Raw genomic sequence first — 18633 nt, 5'->3', positions numbered from 1 at the left:
TAAAATATAATATGCATATCATAGTGTGTGTGTGAGACGGAAATAAGTCCAACAGGTAAATTCAAATTAAAAAAATACAAGATGTTTAATTGATTTATTTGATAAAATAGCTCATTTTGCGTCTAACTCGGACCACGTGACCACAGCGATGACGCGACATACCCGGAAGTGCTGCGGTCAGAGCAGCAATGTTTTGATTCTGATCTTGAATGAAATTTCTACTTTTCCGCTCAGATTATGGTAAAACTGCATCTTTCATTATGAAACCATGTCGTTCTGGAGGTCAGTACCGGACCTCAAATGTTGACGTTAAGCGAGTGAAGCGTTGAAATACAGAATTGTTTTGCACAGAAGAATTATATTAATAATCGTGCGCGTCAATTCTATGTTTTACTGCATCTCTGTTTCCGGTCCCTGCACCTCATTGAAGATGGATCGTGTACTTTTACGACGTAAGCATGTGAAGAAGCTCTGAGGATAAACTGTCTCTTGTTTGTCTTCTGCGTGGATCAGTTACAACCATGGCAGCGATATTTGGAGCACGAGTCCTTCTAAATTTCAGGTCCACCATCCAAAGATCTGGGACCTTTGCCCGGACCAGACTAGTACTAAACTCTGGAGCTGGTCTCCTGAAGAGACACACACTGATCCCTAGAGTGAGTCTCCTCTGCTGGGGGGCGGTGAACGCAGCCCCCTCCTCGTGCACGGCCCACTGTGAACCGGCAGTAGCGGTCCGGCCTCAGGGCGCAGACAGGAAGTCCGTCTTCAAAGTCCAGGTCCATAATCTGGTGTTCCTGCTACGCCTGAGTCTGCGGGCGTTGGTGCTCCTCCTCAAATTCGGTCCTCTGCTCCTCCTGTCCCCCCTCGTCCTGCTCTCCTCCGCCTGCGCCTCCCTCTGGTTGGACGCCCTGCTGTGGGTGACGGAGACTTCTGGCCCGGCTTTCATCAAGCTGGGCCAGTGGGCCAGTACCAGGAGGGACATCTTCCCCCTGGAGTTCTGCGAGCGCTTCTCCCGGCTCCACGTTCAGGTGCGTCCTCATTCCTGGACTCACACCAAGCAGTGTCTGCGGCGGGCTTTCGGGGAGAACTGGAGAAAGGTGCTGGTGTTCCAGAGCAAGGAGCCCGTGGGTTCTGGATGCGTGGCTCAGGTGTATCGTGGGTGGGCCCGGGCCGATCAGGTGGAGGACCCTGACTTCCAGCTGCTGCTGGAGGAGATGGAGAGAGAGGACCTGAGGGAGGCGTGGGAGATCCCTGGACTGAAAGGGGTGATGGGTGCCGTACAGAGGATCTGGAAAAGGGGAGACAAGGAGGATGAAGAGATCGCGGGACACCTGGAGACCACGGCAGAAGAACTGGGTCACCTGATCCCAGTCGCCATCAAGGTGAGAAGCTCACGTTTTGGCACCAGGTCCACCGTCTTACTCATGTTCATGTTGAAGGTCATCCACCCGGGGATCAGGAAGCAGGTGGAGATGGACCTGATGGTGATGAAGGCCGGGAGCTGGATCCTGCACCGCATACCCGGACTTCAGTGGCTCAGCTTGTACGAGATCGTCCAGGAGTTTGAGAAGCTCATGACCAAACAGGTGGAGACGAGAGTCCCGCATCCGTCCCGACGTTCTGAACCACCATCGTCTTCTCCCTCAGATCGACCTTCGCTTCGAGGCTCAGAACATGGATCGTTTCCGACACAACTTCCGTCACGTGGATTACGTGAAGTTCCCGACGCCGCTCCGACCGTTCGTCACCAGGGCGGTGTTGGTGGAGACCTTCGAGGTGAGTGTGGAGAAGGTCTCGCGCTCAAGCCTGTCCACCGCTCACGTCTGAACTCTGACCCCAGGAGAGCGAGCCCATTTCCAACTACCTGCACTCGGACACTCCTGCGGAGGTGAAGCAGAGGATCGCCAGGATGGGAGTGGAGGCGCTGCTGAAGATGGTGATTGACGTCCTTCATGGATGCTTCATCTTCCTTGGTCGCCCACGTCTCTCCTCATCTCCATCTGCAGGTCTTTGAGGACAACTTTGTCCACGGGGATCTGCACCCTGGAAACATCCTGGTCCAGACTTGTGCTGATGGTGCCGTGGCCGCGGCTCGAGGTAAAACCACCCTCACTGACCTGTGGGACACGGTGGTCGTCAGTGTCCGACCCGAGCCGAGTCCTCTGCAGCTGGTCCTCCTGGACGCTGGCATCGTGGCACAGCTGAGCGACCGCGACCTCCAGAACTTCCGAGACGTCTTCCTAGCTGTGGTGCTGCGACGGGTAACGAATCCGCCCTCTGACCTTTTGAACAGTTTTATATTACATGCTATATATTACATGAGAAAACAGTTTTTGGAACAATGACTCAGCTTTATATTACATGAGAAAATATTTTTTGTAACAATGACTCGGCTATATATTACATGAGAAAATAATTTTTGGAACAATGACTCGGCTTTATATTACATGAGAAAATATTTTTTGGAACAATGACTCGGCTATATATTACATGAGAAAATAATTTTTGGAACAATGACTCAGCTTTATATTACATGAGAAAATATTTTTTGGAACAATGACTCAGCTATATATTACATGAGAAAATATTTTTTGGAACAATGACTCAGCTATATATTACATGAGAAAAAATAGTTTTTGGAACAATGACTCAGCTATATATTACATGAGAAAATATTTTTTGGAACAATGACTCAGCTTTATATTACAGGAGAAAATAGTTTTTGGAACAATGACTCAGCTATATATTACATGAGAAAATATTTTTTGGAACAATGACTCGGCTATATATTACATGAGAAAATAGTTTTTGGAACAATGACTCAGCTATATATTACATGAGAAAATATTTTTTGGAACAATGACTCGGCTATATATTACATGAGAAAACAGTTTTTGGAACAATGACTCAGCTTTATATTACATGAGAAAATATTTTTTGGAACAATGACTCGGCTATATATTACATGAGAAAATAGTTTTTGGAACAATGACTCAGCTATATATTACATGAGAAAATAGTTTTTGGAACAATGACTCGGCTATATATTACATGAGAAAATATTTTTTGGAACAATGACTCAGCTTTATATTACATGAGAAAATATTTTTTGGAACAATGACTCGGCTTTATATTACATGAGAAAATAGTTTTTGGAACAATGACTCAGCTATATATTACAGGAGAAAATAGTTTTTGGAACAATGACTCAGCTATATATTACATGAGAAAATATTTTTTGGAACAATGACTCGGCTATATATTACATGAGAAAATAGTTTTTGGAACAATGACTCAGCTATATATTACAGGAGAAAATAGTTTTTGGAACAATGACTCAGCTATATATTACATGAGAAAATATTTTTTGGAACAATGACTCGGCTATATATTACATGAGAAAATATTTTTTGGAACAATGACTCAGCTATATATTACATGAGAAAAAATAGTTTTTGGAACAATGACTCAGCTATATATTACATGAGAAAATATTTTTTGGAACAATGACTCAGCTTTATATTACAGGAGAAAATAGTTTTTGGAACAATGACTCAGCTATATATTACATGAGAAAATATTTTTTGGAACAATGACTCGGCTTTATATTACATGAGAAAATAGTTTTTGGAACAATGACTCAGCTATATATTACAGGAGAAAATAGTTTTTGGAACAATGACTCAGCTATATATTACATGAGAAAATATTTTTTGGAACAATGACTCGGCTATATATTACATGAGAAAATAGTTTTTGGAACAATGACTCAGCTATATATTACAGGAGAAAATAGTTTTTGGAACAATGACTCAGCTATATATTACATGAGAAAATATTTTTTGGAACAATGACTCGGCTATATATTACATGAGAAAATATTTTTTGGAACAATGACTCAGCTATATATTACATGAGAAAAAATAGTTTTTGGAACAATGACTCAGCTATATATTACATGAGAAAATATTTTTTGGAACAATGACTCAGCTTTATATTACAGGAGAAAATAGTTTTTGGAACAATGACTCAGCTATATATTACATGAGAAAATAGTTTTTGGAACAATGACTCAGCTATATATTACATGAGAAAATATTTTTTGGAACAATGACTCGGCTATATATTACATGAGAAAACAGTTTTTGGAACAATGACTCAGCTTTATATTACATGAGAAAATATTTTTTGGAACAATGACTCGGCTATATATTACATGAGAAAATAGTTTTTGGAACAATGACTCAGCTATATATTACATGAGAAAATAGTTTTTGGAACAATGACTCGGCTATATATTACATGAGAAAATATTTTTTGGAACAATGACTCAGCTTTATATTACATGAGAAAATATTTTTTGGAACAATGACTCGGCTTTATATTACATGAGAAAATAGTTTTTGGAACAATGACTCAGCTATATATTACAGGAGAAAATAGTTTTTGGAACAATGACTCAGCTATATATTACATGAGAAAATATTTTTTGGAACAATGACTCGGCTATATATTACATGAGAAAATAGTTTTTGGAACAATGACTCAGCTATATATTACATGAGAAAATAGTTTTTGGAACAATGACTCAGCTATATATTACAGGAGAAAATAGTTTTTGGAACAATGACTCAGCTTTATATTACATGAGAAAATATTTTTTGGAACAATGACTCGGCTATATATTACATGAGAAAATAGTTTTTGGAACAATGACTCAGCTATATATTACATGAGAAAATATTTTTTGGAACAATGACTCGGCTTTATATTACATGAGAAAATAGTTTTTGGAACAATGACTCAGCTATATATTACAGGAGAAAATAGTTTTTGGAACAATGACTCAGCTATATATTACATGAGAAAATATTTTTTGGAACAATGACTCGGCTATATATTACATGAGAAAATAGTTTTTGGAACAATGACTCAGCTATATATTACATGAGAAAATAGTTTTTGGAACAATGACTCAGCTATATATTACAGGAGAAAATAGTTTTTGGAACAATGACTCAGCTTTATATTACATGAGAAAATATTTTTTGGAACAATGACTCGGCTATATATTACATGAGAAAATAGTTTTTGGAACAATGACTCAGCTATATATTACATGAGAAAATATTTTTTGGAACAATGACTCGGCTATATATTACATGAGAAAATATTTTTTGGAACAATGACTCAGCTTTATATTACATGAGAAAATATTTTTTGGAACAATGACTCAGCTATATATTACATGAGAAAATATTTTTTTGAACAATGACTCAGCTATATATTACATGAGAAAATATTTTTTTGAACAATGACTCAGCTATATATTACATGAGAAGACAGTTTTGACTATGAAGTACACAAGAAGTACTACAGTAATGATTTGAAAGACTATGCGATGTTTCATAAACTCTTTGTGAAAAGATGACTCAGCATCTTTCAAACGCTGACTCACCTTTATTGAGCTGATCTTAAAGGATGATAAGAACCTCCTGGTGTCTTCAGGGCGAGCGCGTGGCCGACCTGATCCTCCATCACGCTCGTGCGCACGAGTGCACGGACGCCACGCTCTTCAAGGCGGAGATGTCGCGGCTGGTGGACGACGCCGTGAGCGACACGCTGTCGCTCGGGAAGGTAAACCCACGACCCCTGACCCCCCGGTCGGGACCCACATGAACACCTTCGGTTCTGTGTGTGCAGGTCCAGGTGGCGGAGCTGCTGTCCAGAGTCTTCGGTCTGCTCATCAAACACAAGGTGAGCGAACATCTCCAGGCGTCAGGACGTCGTCGTGACGACGCTCTCGTTCCTCACAGGTGAAGCTGGAGAGTAACTTCGCCTCCGTGGTGTTCGCCATCATGGTCCTGGAGGGTCTGGGCCGCTCGCTGGACCCGGACCTGGACGTCCTGCAGCTGGCCAAACCCATGCTGCTGAAGAACTGTGCCTCGCTGCTCTGACACACACACACACACACTGACGCACACACACACACACACTGACGCACACACACATGTTGTCATGTTTATCAACCACATACCTCACGAGACGTTGACACCTTGTTTCTACTCTGACCTTGAACACTTGAACCACAGACTTGTATGTTCACCGTAGATCTTGATCCTCCTGACAGTTACCTGGCTCAGGTAAGACCATCAGGGTTGGACCATCTCTAGAGCATTTAGTGTGTTTAGTTTACTTTTGTAAAATACCCACAATCCATGTGTTTGTTTTGTACTCGCTCAGATGTCATAAAACACAAGTTGATGTTTATGCTAAACATTTGTTTGTTTGTTTTTCAAAATAATAATTAAATAAAAAACTCAAAAGTGACCCACGACCTGATGATGATGAAGATGATGATGATGGTGAAGATGATGATGATGATGAAGATGGTGAAGATGATGATGATGGTGATGAAGATGATGATGATGAAGATGGTGAAGATGATGAAGATGGTGAAGATGATGATGATGATGATGAAGATGATGATGATGATGAAGATGATGATGATGAAGATGGTGAAGATGATGAAGATGGTGAAGATGATGATGATGATGATGATGAAGATGATGATGAAGAAGATGATGATGATGAAGATGATGAAGATGAAGATGGTGAAGATGATGATGATGGTGATGATGATGATGATGATGATGAAGAAGATGAAGATGATGATGAAGATGGTGAAGATGATGGTGAAGATGATGAAGAAGATGATGATGATGGTGAAGATGATGAAGATGGTGAAGATGATGGTGAAGATGATGAAGAAGATGATGATGATGGTGAAGATGATGAAGATGGTGAAGATGATGATGATGGTGATGATGATGATGATGATGAAGATGATGAAGAAGATGATGATGATGAAGATGGTGAAGATGATGATGATGAAGATGAAGATGGTGAAGATGATGATGATGGTGATGATGATGATGATGAGGAAGATGAAGATGATGAAGAAGATGATGATGAAGATGGTGAAGATGATGATGATGAAGATGAAGATGGTGAAGATGATGGTGAAGATGATGAAGAAGATGATGATGATGAAGATGGTGAAGATGATGATGATGGTGAAGATGATGAAGAAGATGATGGTGAAGATGATGATTAAGATGATGAAGAAGATGATAAAGATGATGATGATGATGATGATGGTGAAGATGATGATTAAGATGATGAAGAAGATGATGATGATGATGATGATAAAGATGATGATGAAGATGATGATGATGAAGATGATGATGTCATGTCGTTGGAAGCTTCAGGTTTATTGACAACATTTGAGTTGATTTGAGTCTCAACTGTGGATCCTTTGAAGTCTCACCTGAACTTCTCTGTGAACATATCATGGGACAGTCAAAAAAATCAAGACCTCAGGAAGATGATCGTGGACTTGCTTAAGTCTGGTTCATCCTTAGGTTCTAGACACGTCTGAAGGTTCCACGTTCATCTGTGCAGACTCTCAAGTATAAACACCATGAATGTCCATCATATCTCATGAAGAGACACAAAGATCTTGATTTTACGTTTGAAGCTTGAAGCCTGAGAACATCATCCAGACTGTGAAGAACATCCTGTTGTGATGTTCTTCTGCTGCAGGAGCGACTGGTGCACATCACACAGTAGATCCTAGAATAAACACTGAAGCAACATCTCAAGACGTCAGGAAGTTGAAGCTCAGGTTCAAATGTGTCTTCAAATGATGACACGAAGCTCCTGACAAACTGGTTACAGACTGAAGGAGAACAAGGTCAGTGTTTTGGACCTAAACTGACTTTAACCTATTGTGGAAGGATAGACGTTTGAAGTCGTACACTTTAAAGTCAGTGGTACCAAAAACTAATGAGCTGAATGAAAACTTATGACTTTCAAGACAATAATTAAAAATATATTTATCATTATTCATTTAACAAATAGAACTAAATGATCCTAATTGACCTAAAACAGGAAACGTTTATTTTAATTTCATGTCAAACAATGACAAAAAAAATGGTCTTTTTATACAGTTTATGTGAACTTCTGGTTTCAACTGTAGAGAGAGATAGAGGGATGGATGGATGGAGAGAGGGATGAATAGATAGATAGAGGGATGGATGGATGGAGAGAGAGAGAGAGAGGGATGAATAGATAGATAGAGGGATGGATGGATGGAGAGAGAGGGAGAGAGAAAGAGGGATGAATAGATAGAGGGATGGATAGATAGATGGATCGAGAGATAGGGGGATGGATGGATGGAGAGAGAGGGAGAGAGAAAGAGGGATGAATAGATAGAGGGATGGATCAAGAGATAGGGGGATGGATGGATGGAGAGAGAGGGGGATGGATGGAGAGAGAGAGAGAGAGAGAGGGATGAATAGATGGATAGAGGGATGGATGGATGGAGAGAGGGAGAGAGAAAGAGGGATGGAGAGAGAGGGGGATGGATGGAGAGAGAGAGAGGGAGGGAGAGAGGGATGTATAGATAGATAGGTTGATGGATAGATAGATTGAGATAGAGGGGGATGGATGGAGAGAGAGAGGGATGAATAGATAGAGAAATAGAGGGATTGATAGATGGATAGATAGATTGAGATAGAGGGATGGATGGAGAGAGAGAGGGAGAGAGAGACATAACATCTTGTGAGCATCAGTAATTTCTCCCAAACGAGTCCATTAATGACACTTTTATTAAACGAGAATAGAAACAGACGAGTCATCAGGAAGAACAGTCACGTGGCTGAAACAGCGCCACCAGGAGGTCTCGGGTGAGACGCTCGTCACACTTTTTATTGCAAAACGTTTTTTCTTTTTTTTTTCACTTTTTTTTTCTTCCACTGGAGTCACGTGGGCGGGAGGGAGACCACGGCGTAAAAAAAAAACAAATCCCATAATAGTCTTCATGATATTCTTCTAATAAGGAAACAACACGATCACGTCTGAAGATTCTGTCGCCGTTATTTTTAAAAATATCTCAACATTTAATTTAGAATCTTTTTATTGCGAAAAATAGGCAAATAACTGTGACGATGCAAGTGTATAGTGTTGTCGTGATGCAGTAGCTCGCTCGGCCAGCAGGTGGCGCAGTCCAGTCTTCAACATTCCTCCTCGGGGTCAGCAGGGTCAGCGACGCTCAAGTGTTCGTGTCGCTCTATGTACAAAGATTTCCTGAAGAACACGAACGCAACACAAAGTGCTGACCACGCCCCCTCCGTCTCATTGGTCGATCCACAGGTGGGATGGTGAGGGGGGGGCGGGGTTAAAGGTAAAGGAGGGGGGGGTCACAGTCACCGTCCTTGGAATCAACTCTTCACAACATAGTCAAGTTCATAAGTCAACTCTCTCTCCTCTGATCATGCTCCCGTCACAGCGCCCTCTGGAGGACTGGCTGTCCTCCGGCCCTCGTGGCAGAGAAGCTGAAGAGTTTCTTTGGGGAACTTTCGGGGCGTAAACTTGAGGGGGCCGGGGTCAGAGGTTAGAGGGGGGGTCTAGATGGGGGGGCGACGCAGGCACCGGCGATCATTCCATAAACTTCAGGCTGCAGCGACCGGAGGAATCGGGCGACAGATAAAAAATCTCTACATTCCAGAAAGTATGGAGAACGTTGGATGAAGAAGTTAAGAGGGAACGTCAGGGACGAGGGAATCTTGAAGGTCACATAGGATGTTAAATACCTGTGGTCTGCTCTCATCAGGGGTGTCAGGGGGTCAGGGGGTCAGGGGGGCTCCTGAAAACTATTAAGCTCTTCTCGTAAATGAATCAATTCAAAATGATCTGGAATTTTAATTTAGAAACTCTTGAAGTCATTTACTGGTCGCCTCACAGCAAGAAGGTTGTTGGTTCACTTCCAGGCCACCTTGTGACCTTTCTGTGTGTAGTTAGTATGTTCTCCCCGTGTTGTGTGGGTTTACTCCGGACACTCCGGTTTCCTCCCACAGTCCAAAAACATACAGAGGTTGATTGAGAACTTGAAAGTTAAGTCTGGTTTATTTAATGGTTTACTTGAGTCTGAGTCACGATTCAAGGAGTCGGATCGATTTGTCGTGAGTCATCTTCATTCTTCTGTAGTGTTGTGTTGTTATGTGCGAGTCGCGTGAGATGAGCTCCTTGGCAGGGGTATGTGGCACCTCAGTGCTTTTCTAAGTTGATCTTTATAGCAATGTTCTTTTTGCCAGTGGACCAGGACCAGGACTAGGACTCTTAATGGAGAGGTTTGCACTGGACAAGGTACAAACCTCTATGGGATGATACGCCCATACAAGGATACCCTTCCTTCATGGCTGAGGAACCAGGTGAGGAACCAGGTGAGGAACCAGGTGAGGAACCAGGTGAGGAACCAGGTGAGGAACCAGGTGAGGAACCTTCTATGGGACCTTCAAGACGGGAGTAAAAGTGTGAAAATCAACTTCTAAACTCGAGAGAAGACGGTTAAAAAGATCACAGTCACATGACCTTTGAACCTAAAACATGTTCGGACAGAGTTCAACCTCCTTCTACCCGAGAACCGACGCAGCTTGATGATGTCATCACACAAAGACGGCTACATTATCAAATCGACGTGAGATGCCTCGTAGTAGCTGTCAATCAACCTTTCGCGCGACACGGCCTGTCCGTCAATCAACCTGGCGGGCTGATGACATCACAGAGTGTCGATGGACTCGAGAGGGCGAGGAGACCCTCGGGGGGGCGACTCACGATGAGCTCGGACCACATGGTAGCGTGTCCATGACTGATGATGTCACAGTGTTCTGTTCATCTCTACGCTGCGCTACCACAGGTGACCACTTGGGGGTGTCAGAGGGGGAGGATTCGAGGGGGGAGGGCTTACGGCAGGAGGGCGGGAGGGTCGTACCCGGGGGGGGGTCTGAGGCTACGAGTTGAGCCAGGGGTGGTTGAGGCATTCTCCGGCCGACGCCCTCTTCTCGGGCACCATCTCCAGCATGGGCAGCAGGAAGTGCGTGAAGTGTCCGGCGTCCTCGTGCGCCCACCCGTACTTCTCCACCAGCACGTCGAACAGAGACCACGGCTTCAGCTTGGTGATGTGCCTCAGCTCGCCTGCAGGGGGAGACACACCCGTGAGGGGGGACGGACGTGGACGGAGAGAAGAAGACGGCGGAGGAAACAGACGCTGAGCGGGTCGTAGACGACGTGACTAAAAAATATGATTTAATATCATTTTACAACTACTATACTAATACTACAATAATATGATTTTACAACTACTATACTAATACTACAATAATATGATTTTAAAACTACTACACTAATACTACAATAATATCATTTTACAACTACTACACTAATACTACAACAATATCATTTTACAACTACTACACTAATACTACAATAATATCTTTTTACAACTACTACACTAATACTACAACAATATCATTTTACAACTACTACACTAATACTACAATAATATCTTTTTACAACTACTACACTAATACTACAATAATATGATTTTACAACTACTACACTAATACTACAATAATATGATTTTACAACTACTACACTAATACTACAATAATATCATTTTACAACTACTAGACTAATACTACAATAATATCATTTTACAACTACTACACTAATACTACAATAATATCATTTTACAACTACTACACTAATACTACAATAATATCATTTTACAACTACTACACTAATACTACAATAATACCATTTTACAACTACTACACTAATACTACAATAATATCATTTTACAACTACTACACTAATACTACAATAATATCATTTTACAACTACTACACTAATACTACAATAATATCATTTTACAACTACTACACTAATACTACTAATACTACAATTTACAACTACTACACTAATACTACAATAATATGATTTTACAACTACTACACTAATACTACAATAATATGATTTTACAACTACTACACTAATACTACAATAATATGATTTTACAACCACTACACTAATACTACAATAATATCATTTTACAACTACTACACTAATACTACATAATATCATTTTACAACTACTACACTAATACTACATAATATCATTTTACAACTACTACACTAATACTACAATAATATCATTTTACAACTACTACACTAATACTACATAATATCATTTTACAACTACTACACTAATACTACAATAATATCATTTTACAACTACTACACTAATACTACAATAATATCATTTTACAACTACTACACTAATACTACATAATATCATTTTACAACTACTACACTAATACTACAATAATATCATTTTACAACTACTAGACTAATACTACAATAATATCATTTTACAACTACTACACTTATACTACATAATATAATTTTACAACTACTACACTAATACTACAATAATATCATTTTACAACTACTACACTAATACTACAATAATATAATTTTACAACTACTACACTTATACTACATAATATCATTTTACAACTACTACACTAATACTACAATAATATCATTTTAAAACTACTACACTAATACTACAATAATATCATTTTACAACTACTAGACTAATACTACAATAATATCATTTTACAACTACTATACTAATACTACAATAATATCATTTTACAACTACTACACTAATACTACATAATATCATTTTACAACTACTACACTAATACTACAATAATATCATTTTACAACTACTACACTAATACTACAATAATATCATTTTACAACTACTAGACTAATACTACAATAATATCATTTTACAACTACTACACTAATACTACAATAATATCATTTTACAACTACTACACTAATACTACAATAATGTCATTTTACAACTACTATATTAATACTACAATAATATCATTTTACAACTACTACACTAATACTACAATAATATCATTTTACAACTACTACACTAATACTACAATAATATCATTTTACAACTTCTACACTAATACTACAATAATATCATTTTACAACTACTACACTAATACTACAATAATATCATTTTACAACTACTACAATAATATCATTTTACAACTACTACACTAATACTACAATAATATCATTTTACAACTACTACACTAATACTACAATAATATCATTTTACAACTACTACACTAATACTACAATAATATCATTTTACAACTACTACACTAATACTACAATAATATCATTTTACAACTACTACACTAATACTATAATAATATCATTTTACAACTACTACACTATTACTACAATAATATAATTTTACAACTACTACACTAATACTACAATAATATCATTTTACAACTACTACACTAATACTACAATAATATCATTTTACAACTACTACACTAATACTACAATAATATCATTTTACAACTACTACACTAATACTACAATAATATCATTTTACAACTACTACACTAATACTACAATAATATCATTTTACAACTACTACACTAATACTACAATAATACCATTTTACAACTACTACACTAATACTACAATAATACCATTTTACAACTACTACACTAATACTACAATAATATCATTTTACAACTACTACACTAATACTACAATAATATCATTTTACAACTACTACACTAATACTACAATAATATCATTTTACAACTACTACACTAATACTACAATAATATCATTTTACAACTACTACACTAATACTACAATAATATCATTTTACAACTACTACACTAATACTACAATAATGTCATTTTACAACTACTATATTAATACTACAATAATATCATTTTACAACTACTACACTAATACTACAATAATGTCATTTTACAACTACTATATTAATACTACAATAATATCATTTTACAACTACTACACTAATACTACAATAATATCATTTTACAACTACTATACTAATACTACAATAATATCATTTTACAACTACTACACTAATACTACAATAATATCATTTTACAACTACTACACTAATACTACAATAATATCATTTTACAACTACTACACTAACTACTACACTAATACTACAATAATATCATTTTACAACTACTACACTAATACTACAATAATATCATTTTACAACTACTACACTAATACTACAATAATACCATTTTACAACTACTACACTAATACTACAATAATACCATTTTACAACTACTACACTAATACTACAATAATATCATTTTACAACTACTACACTAATACTACAATAATATCATTTTACAACTACTACACTAATACTACAATAATATCATTTTACAACTACTACACTAATACTACATAATATCATTTTACAACTACTACACTAATACTACAATAATATCATTTTACAACTACTAGACTAATACTACAATAATATCATTTTACAACTACTACACTTATACTACATAATATAATTTTACAACTACTACACTAATACTACAATAATATCATTTTACAACTACTACACTAATACTACAATAATATAATTTTACAACTACTACACTTATACTACATAATATCATTTTACAACTACTACACTAATACTACAATAATATCATTTTAAAACTACTACACTAATACTACAATAATATCATTTTACAACTACTAGACTAATACTACAATAATATCATTTTACAACTACTATACTAATACTACAATAATATCATTTTACAACTACTACACTAATACTACAATAATATCATTTTACAACTACTACACTAATACTACAATAATATCATTTTACAACTACTACACTAATACTACAATAATATCATTTTACAACTACTACACTAATACTACAATAATATCATTTTACAACTACTACACTAATACTACAATAATATCATTTTACAACTACTACACTAATACTACAATAATATGATTTTACAACTACTACACTAATACTACAATAATATGATTTTACAACTACTATACTAATACTACAATAATATCATTTTACAACTACTACACTAATACTACAATAATATCATTTTACAACTACTACACTAATACTACAATAATATCATTTTACAACTACTACACTAATACTACAATAATATCATTTTACAACTACTACACTAATACTACAATAATATCATTTTACAACTACTACACTAATACTACAATAATATCATTTTACAACTACTATACTAATACTACAATAATATCATTTTACAACTACTACACTAATACTACAATAATATCATTTTACAACTACTACACTAATACTACAATAATATCATTTTACAACTACTACACTAATACTACAATAATATCATTTTACAACTACTACACTAATACTACAATAATATCATTTTACAACTACTACACTAATACTACAATAATATCATTTTACAACTACTACACTAATACTACAATAATATCATTTTACAACTACTACACTAATACTACAATAATATCATTTTACAACTACTACACTAATACTACAATAATACCATTTTACAACTACTATACTAATACTACAATAATATCATTTTACAACTACTATACTAATACTACAATAATATCATTTTACAACTACTACACTAATACTACAATAATATCATTTTACAACTACTACACTAATACTACAATAATATCATTTTACAACTACTACACTAATACTACAATAATATCATTTTACAACTACTACACTAATACTACAATAATATCATTTTACAACTACTACACTAATACTACAATAATATCATTTTACAACTACTACACTAATACTACAATAATATCATTTTACAACTACTACACTAATACTACAATAATACCATTTTACAACTACTATACTAATACTACAATAATATCATTTTACAACTACTACACTAATACTACAATAATATCATTTTACAACTACTACACTAATACTACAATAATATCATTTTACAACTACTACACTAATACTACAATAATACCATTTTACAACTACTATACTAATACTACAATAATATCATTTTACAACTACCACACTAATACTACAATAATATCATTTTACAACTACTACACTAATATCATTTTACAACTACTACACTAATACTACAATAATATCATTTTACAACTACTACACTAATACTACAATAATATCATTTTACAACTACTACACTAATACTACAATAATATCATTTTACAACTACTACACTAATACTACAATAATATCATTTTACAACTACTACACTAATACTTCAATAATATCATTTTACAACTACTATATTAATACTACAATAATATCATTTTACAACTACTACACTAATACTACTAATACTACAATTTACAAGTGAGTCAGAGACGAACACGCGGACGAGTCTTGTTTCCTCCGCTGACTTGTAAAGAAGCAGATGGAGAGACACGAGGATCAAGGTGTGAATATTCAGGAGATGAAGAGAAGATGAAGGAAGTCATCAGATGTTTCACTCACCGGGCAGCAGCAGGAAGAGCCGGTGAAGGTGCCAGAGAATCGATTTACTTTTCATTCTTACTCTTTATTAAAATGAAACTATTCATAAGTTATCATTTGTAACTTTTATCGCATTTTCTTTATGATTATGACCTTTTTCACAAATTATTTATCAGGATTATATTGATTTACTTTGGATTTAGAGAAGATTATTTGTTATTGTTTTTCAATTTAAGACTAATCAAACAATTAACACTTTTTTAAACTTGAAAACATTTTAAATGACACTTTATGAATTTAGATACTTATTTACTTTCAATTCTTTCTCTTTATAAAAATGAAACTATTCATAAGTTATCATTTATAACTTTTATCGCATTTTCTTTATGATTATGACAATTTTTTTTCAAGTTATTTATCAGGATTATATATTATTTACTTTGTATTTAGAGAAGATTATTTGTTATTGTTTTCATTTTAAGACTAAATAGTTATTTAGATGTTTAACATGTTCAGTCGATTCAATCTTTGAAAGTGTGAAACCACTGAGATGCACTTTATATTGTATTATATCATTATATGATCTTATTAAAAATCAAACAATTAACACTTTTTTAAAATTTAAAACATTTTAAATGACACTTTATGAATTTAGATACTTATTTACGTTGAATTCTTTCTCTTTATAAAAATGAAACTATTCATAAGTTATCATTTGTAACTTTTATCGCATTTTCTTTATGATTATGACCTTTTTGACAAGTTATTTATCAGGATTATATTGATTTACTTTGTATTTAGAGAAGATTATTTGTTATTGTTTTTTAATTTAAGACTAAATAGTTATTTAGATGTTTAACACGTTCAATCAATTCAATCTTTGAAAGTGTGAAACCACTGAGATGCACTTTATATTGTATTATATTATTATATGATCTTATTAAAAATCAAACAATTAACACTTTTTTAAAATTTAAAACATTTTAGATGACACTTTATGAATTTAGATACTTATTTACTTTGAATTCTTTCTCTTTATAAAAATGAAACTATTCATAAGTTATCATTTGTAACTTTTATCGCATTTTCTTTATGATTATGACCTTTTTGACAAGTTATTTATCAGGATTATATTGATTTACTTTGTATTTAGAGAAGATTATTTGTTATTGTTTTTCAATTTAAGACTTAAATAATTATTTATATGTTTAACAGTCGATTCAATCTTTGAAAGTGTGAAACCATTGAGATGCACTTTATATTGTATTATATTATTATATGATCTTATTAAAAATGAAACAATTAACACTTTTTTAAAACCTGAAAACATTCTAAATAACACTTTAGAATTTATTTACTTCATTTACTTTTTAATCAAGAGTCAAACTATCTTTATTCATAAATTCCAACTTTTCAATCTAAAGATATTGCATTTTTTAAATCTAATTTATTGTTTTTTAAATGATGTATTTAAGTGTCTGTAAATAAAAATGCAACTTTTCACCTTCTAAAATTAATATTATTCAGATTCATAAACTAACTTTATTATATTCAATCTCAGTGACATTTAAACGTCATTAATTATAATTTCAAGATTTGTGTCATTACTGTGATGACAAAATAATTTGAGCTCAAAGAAACTTTTCATCCTCGATAAACACATCGATTGATCCACGAAGAAAAGTAGACTGAGGTTCTCCGGCTGTGGGCGGAGCCAAAAGTATCTCGCGTGTTACAGTGATTCCCCCTGGTGGGCCGCGAAGGTATTGCAAGTGGGGGGGCCGCTAAATCATTTCCAAAATGGTATAATTTTTTTGTGGATGTAATTATATAAAAATAAGCACAACACTTGTTACGTTTACAAGGATATTAAACATTTTCAAAGATTATTTTCATTATTTTGTGTTAAACATGTGTAAACATGTGACGAGAACGCATTATAATGCCTTCGTACTTATGGGGTCAGAGGTCACCAAGGTTTTTGAGACTTGTGGTAAAAGGTCGTGGACCACCGGCGTGTATTAATTACGATTCTCTGGCACGTCCACGCGTCCGCGGCTCTACGTCCTCCTGCCGTCCATCTCCAGGAAGCCAGCGTTAGCGTTAGCGTTAGCGTTAGCTCGTGCGCTCTCACACTCGTTACCTTTCCTGGTGAAATAATCTCGGCTGAACTTCCCGGCGGCAAAGACTTTGCGTGGAACTTTCCCCAGCAGCTCCATGATCAGAGCGACGTGGTCTGCACACCACGACCACCACCAGCGCCACAGACACAGAGGGAACAGGCAGGGTTCAGCGTCAGCATGCACACACACACACACACACACACAC

The 18633-nt window shown here is 35.7% G+C and overlaps 2 protein-coding genes across 4 annotated transcripts in view; one reads left to right on the top strand and one right to left on the bottom strand.

Moving 5' to 3' along the window:
* The first annotated feature begins 177 nt into the window (after positions 1 to 177).
* adck2 (aarF domain containing kinase 2) lies at positions 178 to 6330 on the top strand. The gene is made up of 8 exons (XM_087798051.1): positions 178 to 1382; positions 1440 to 1586; positions 1648 to 1776; positions 1841 to 1936; positions 2007 to 2261; positions 5509 to 5637; positions 5704 to 5757; positions 5817 to 6330. The coding sequence occupies exons 1-8, from the start codon at positions 522 to 524 to the stop codon at positions 5955 to 5957; spliced, it is 1812 nt and encodes a 603-aa protein (XP_087654177.1). The 5' UTR covers positions 178 to 521; the 3' UTR covers positions 5958 to 6330.
* A 2332-nt stretch (positions 6331 to 8662) lies between these two features.
* The window catches only part of srpk2 (SRSF protein kinase 2), a 71340-nt gene continuing 61369 nt past the window's right edge, over positions 8663 to 18633 (bottom strand). For 2 of the 3 annotated variants that reach the window (XM_087797666.1, XM_087797668.1), the window contains exon 15: positions 8663 to 11037. In XM_087797666.1, the coding sequence (XP_087653792.1) occupies positions 10853 to 11037 (185 nt within the window). In that variant the 3' untranslated portion in view covers positions 8663 to 10852. Of the gene's footprint in view, positions 11038 to 18448; positions 18542 to 18633 lie in introns of all 3 variants that reach the window. The other variant, XM_087797667.1, reaches the window with a different exon arrangement.

The sequence above is a fragment of the Callionymus lyra genome, chromosome 8, assembly GCF_982586985.1.
Source record: "Callionymus lyra chromosome 8, fCalLyr1.hap1.1, whole genome shotgun sequence".
Classification (NCBI taxonomy): domain Eukaryota; kingdom Metazoa; phylum Chordata; class Actinopteri; order Syngnathiformes; family Callionymidae; genus Callionymus; species Callionymus lyra.
Note: the sequence above shows the minus strand (reverse complement) of the source record. Positions and strands in the feature narration are given on the sequence as shown.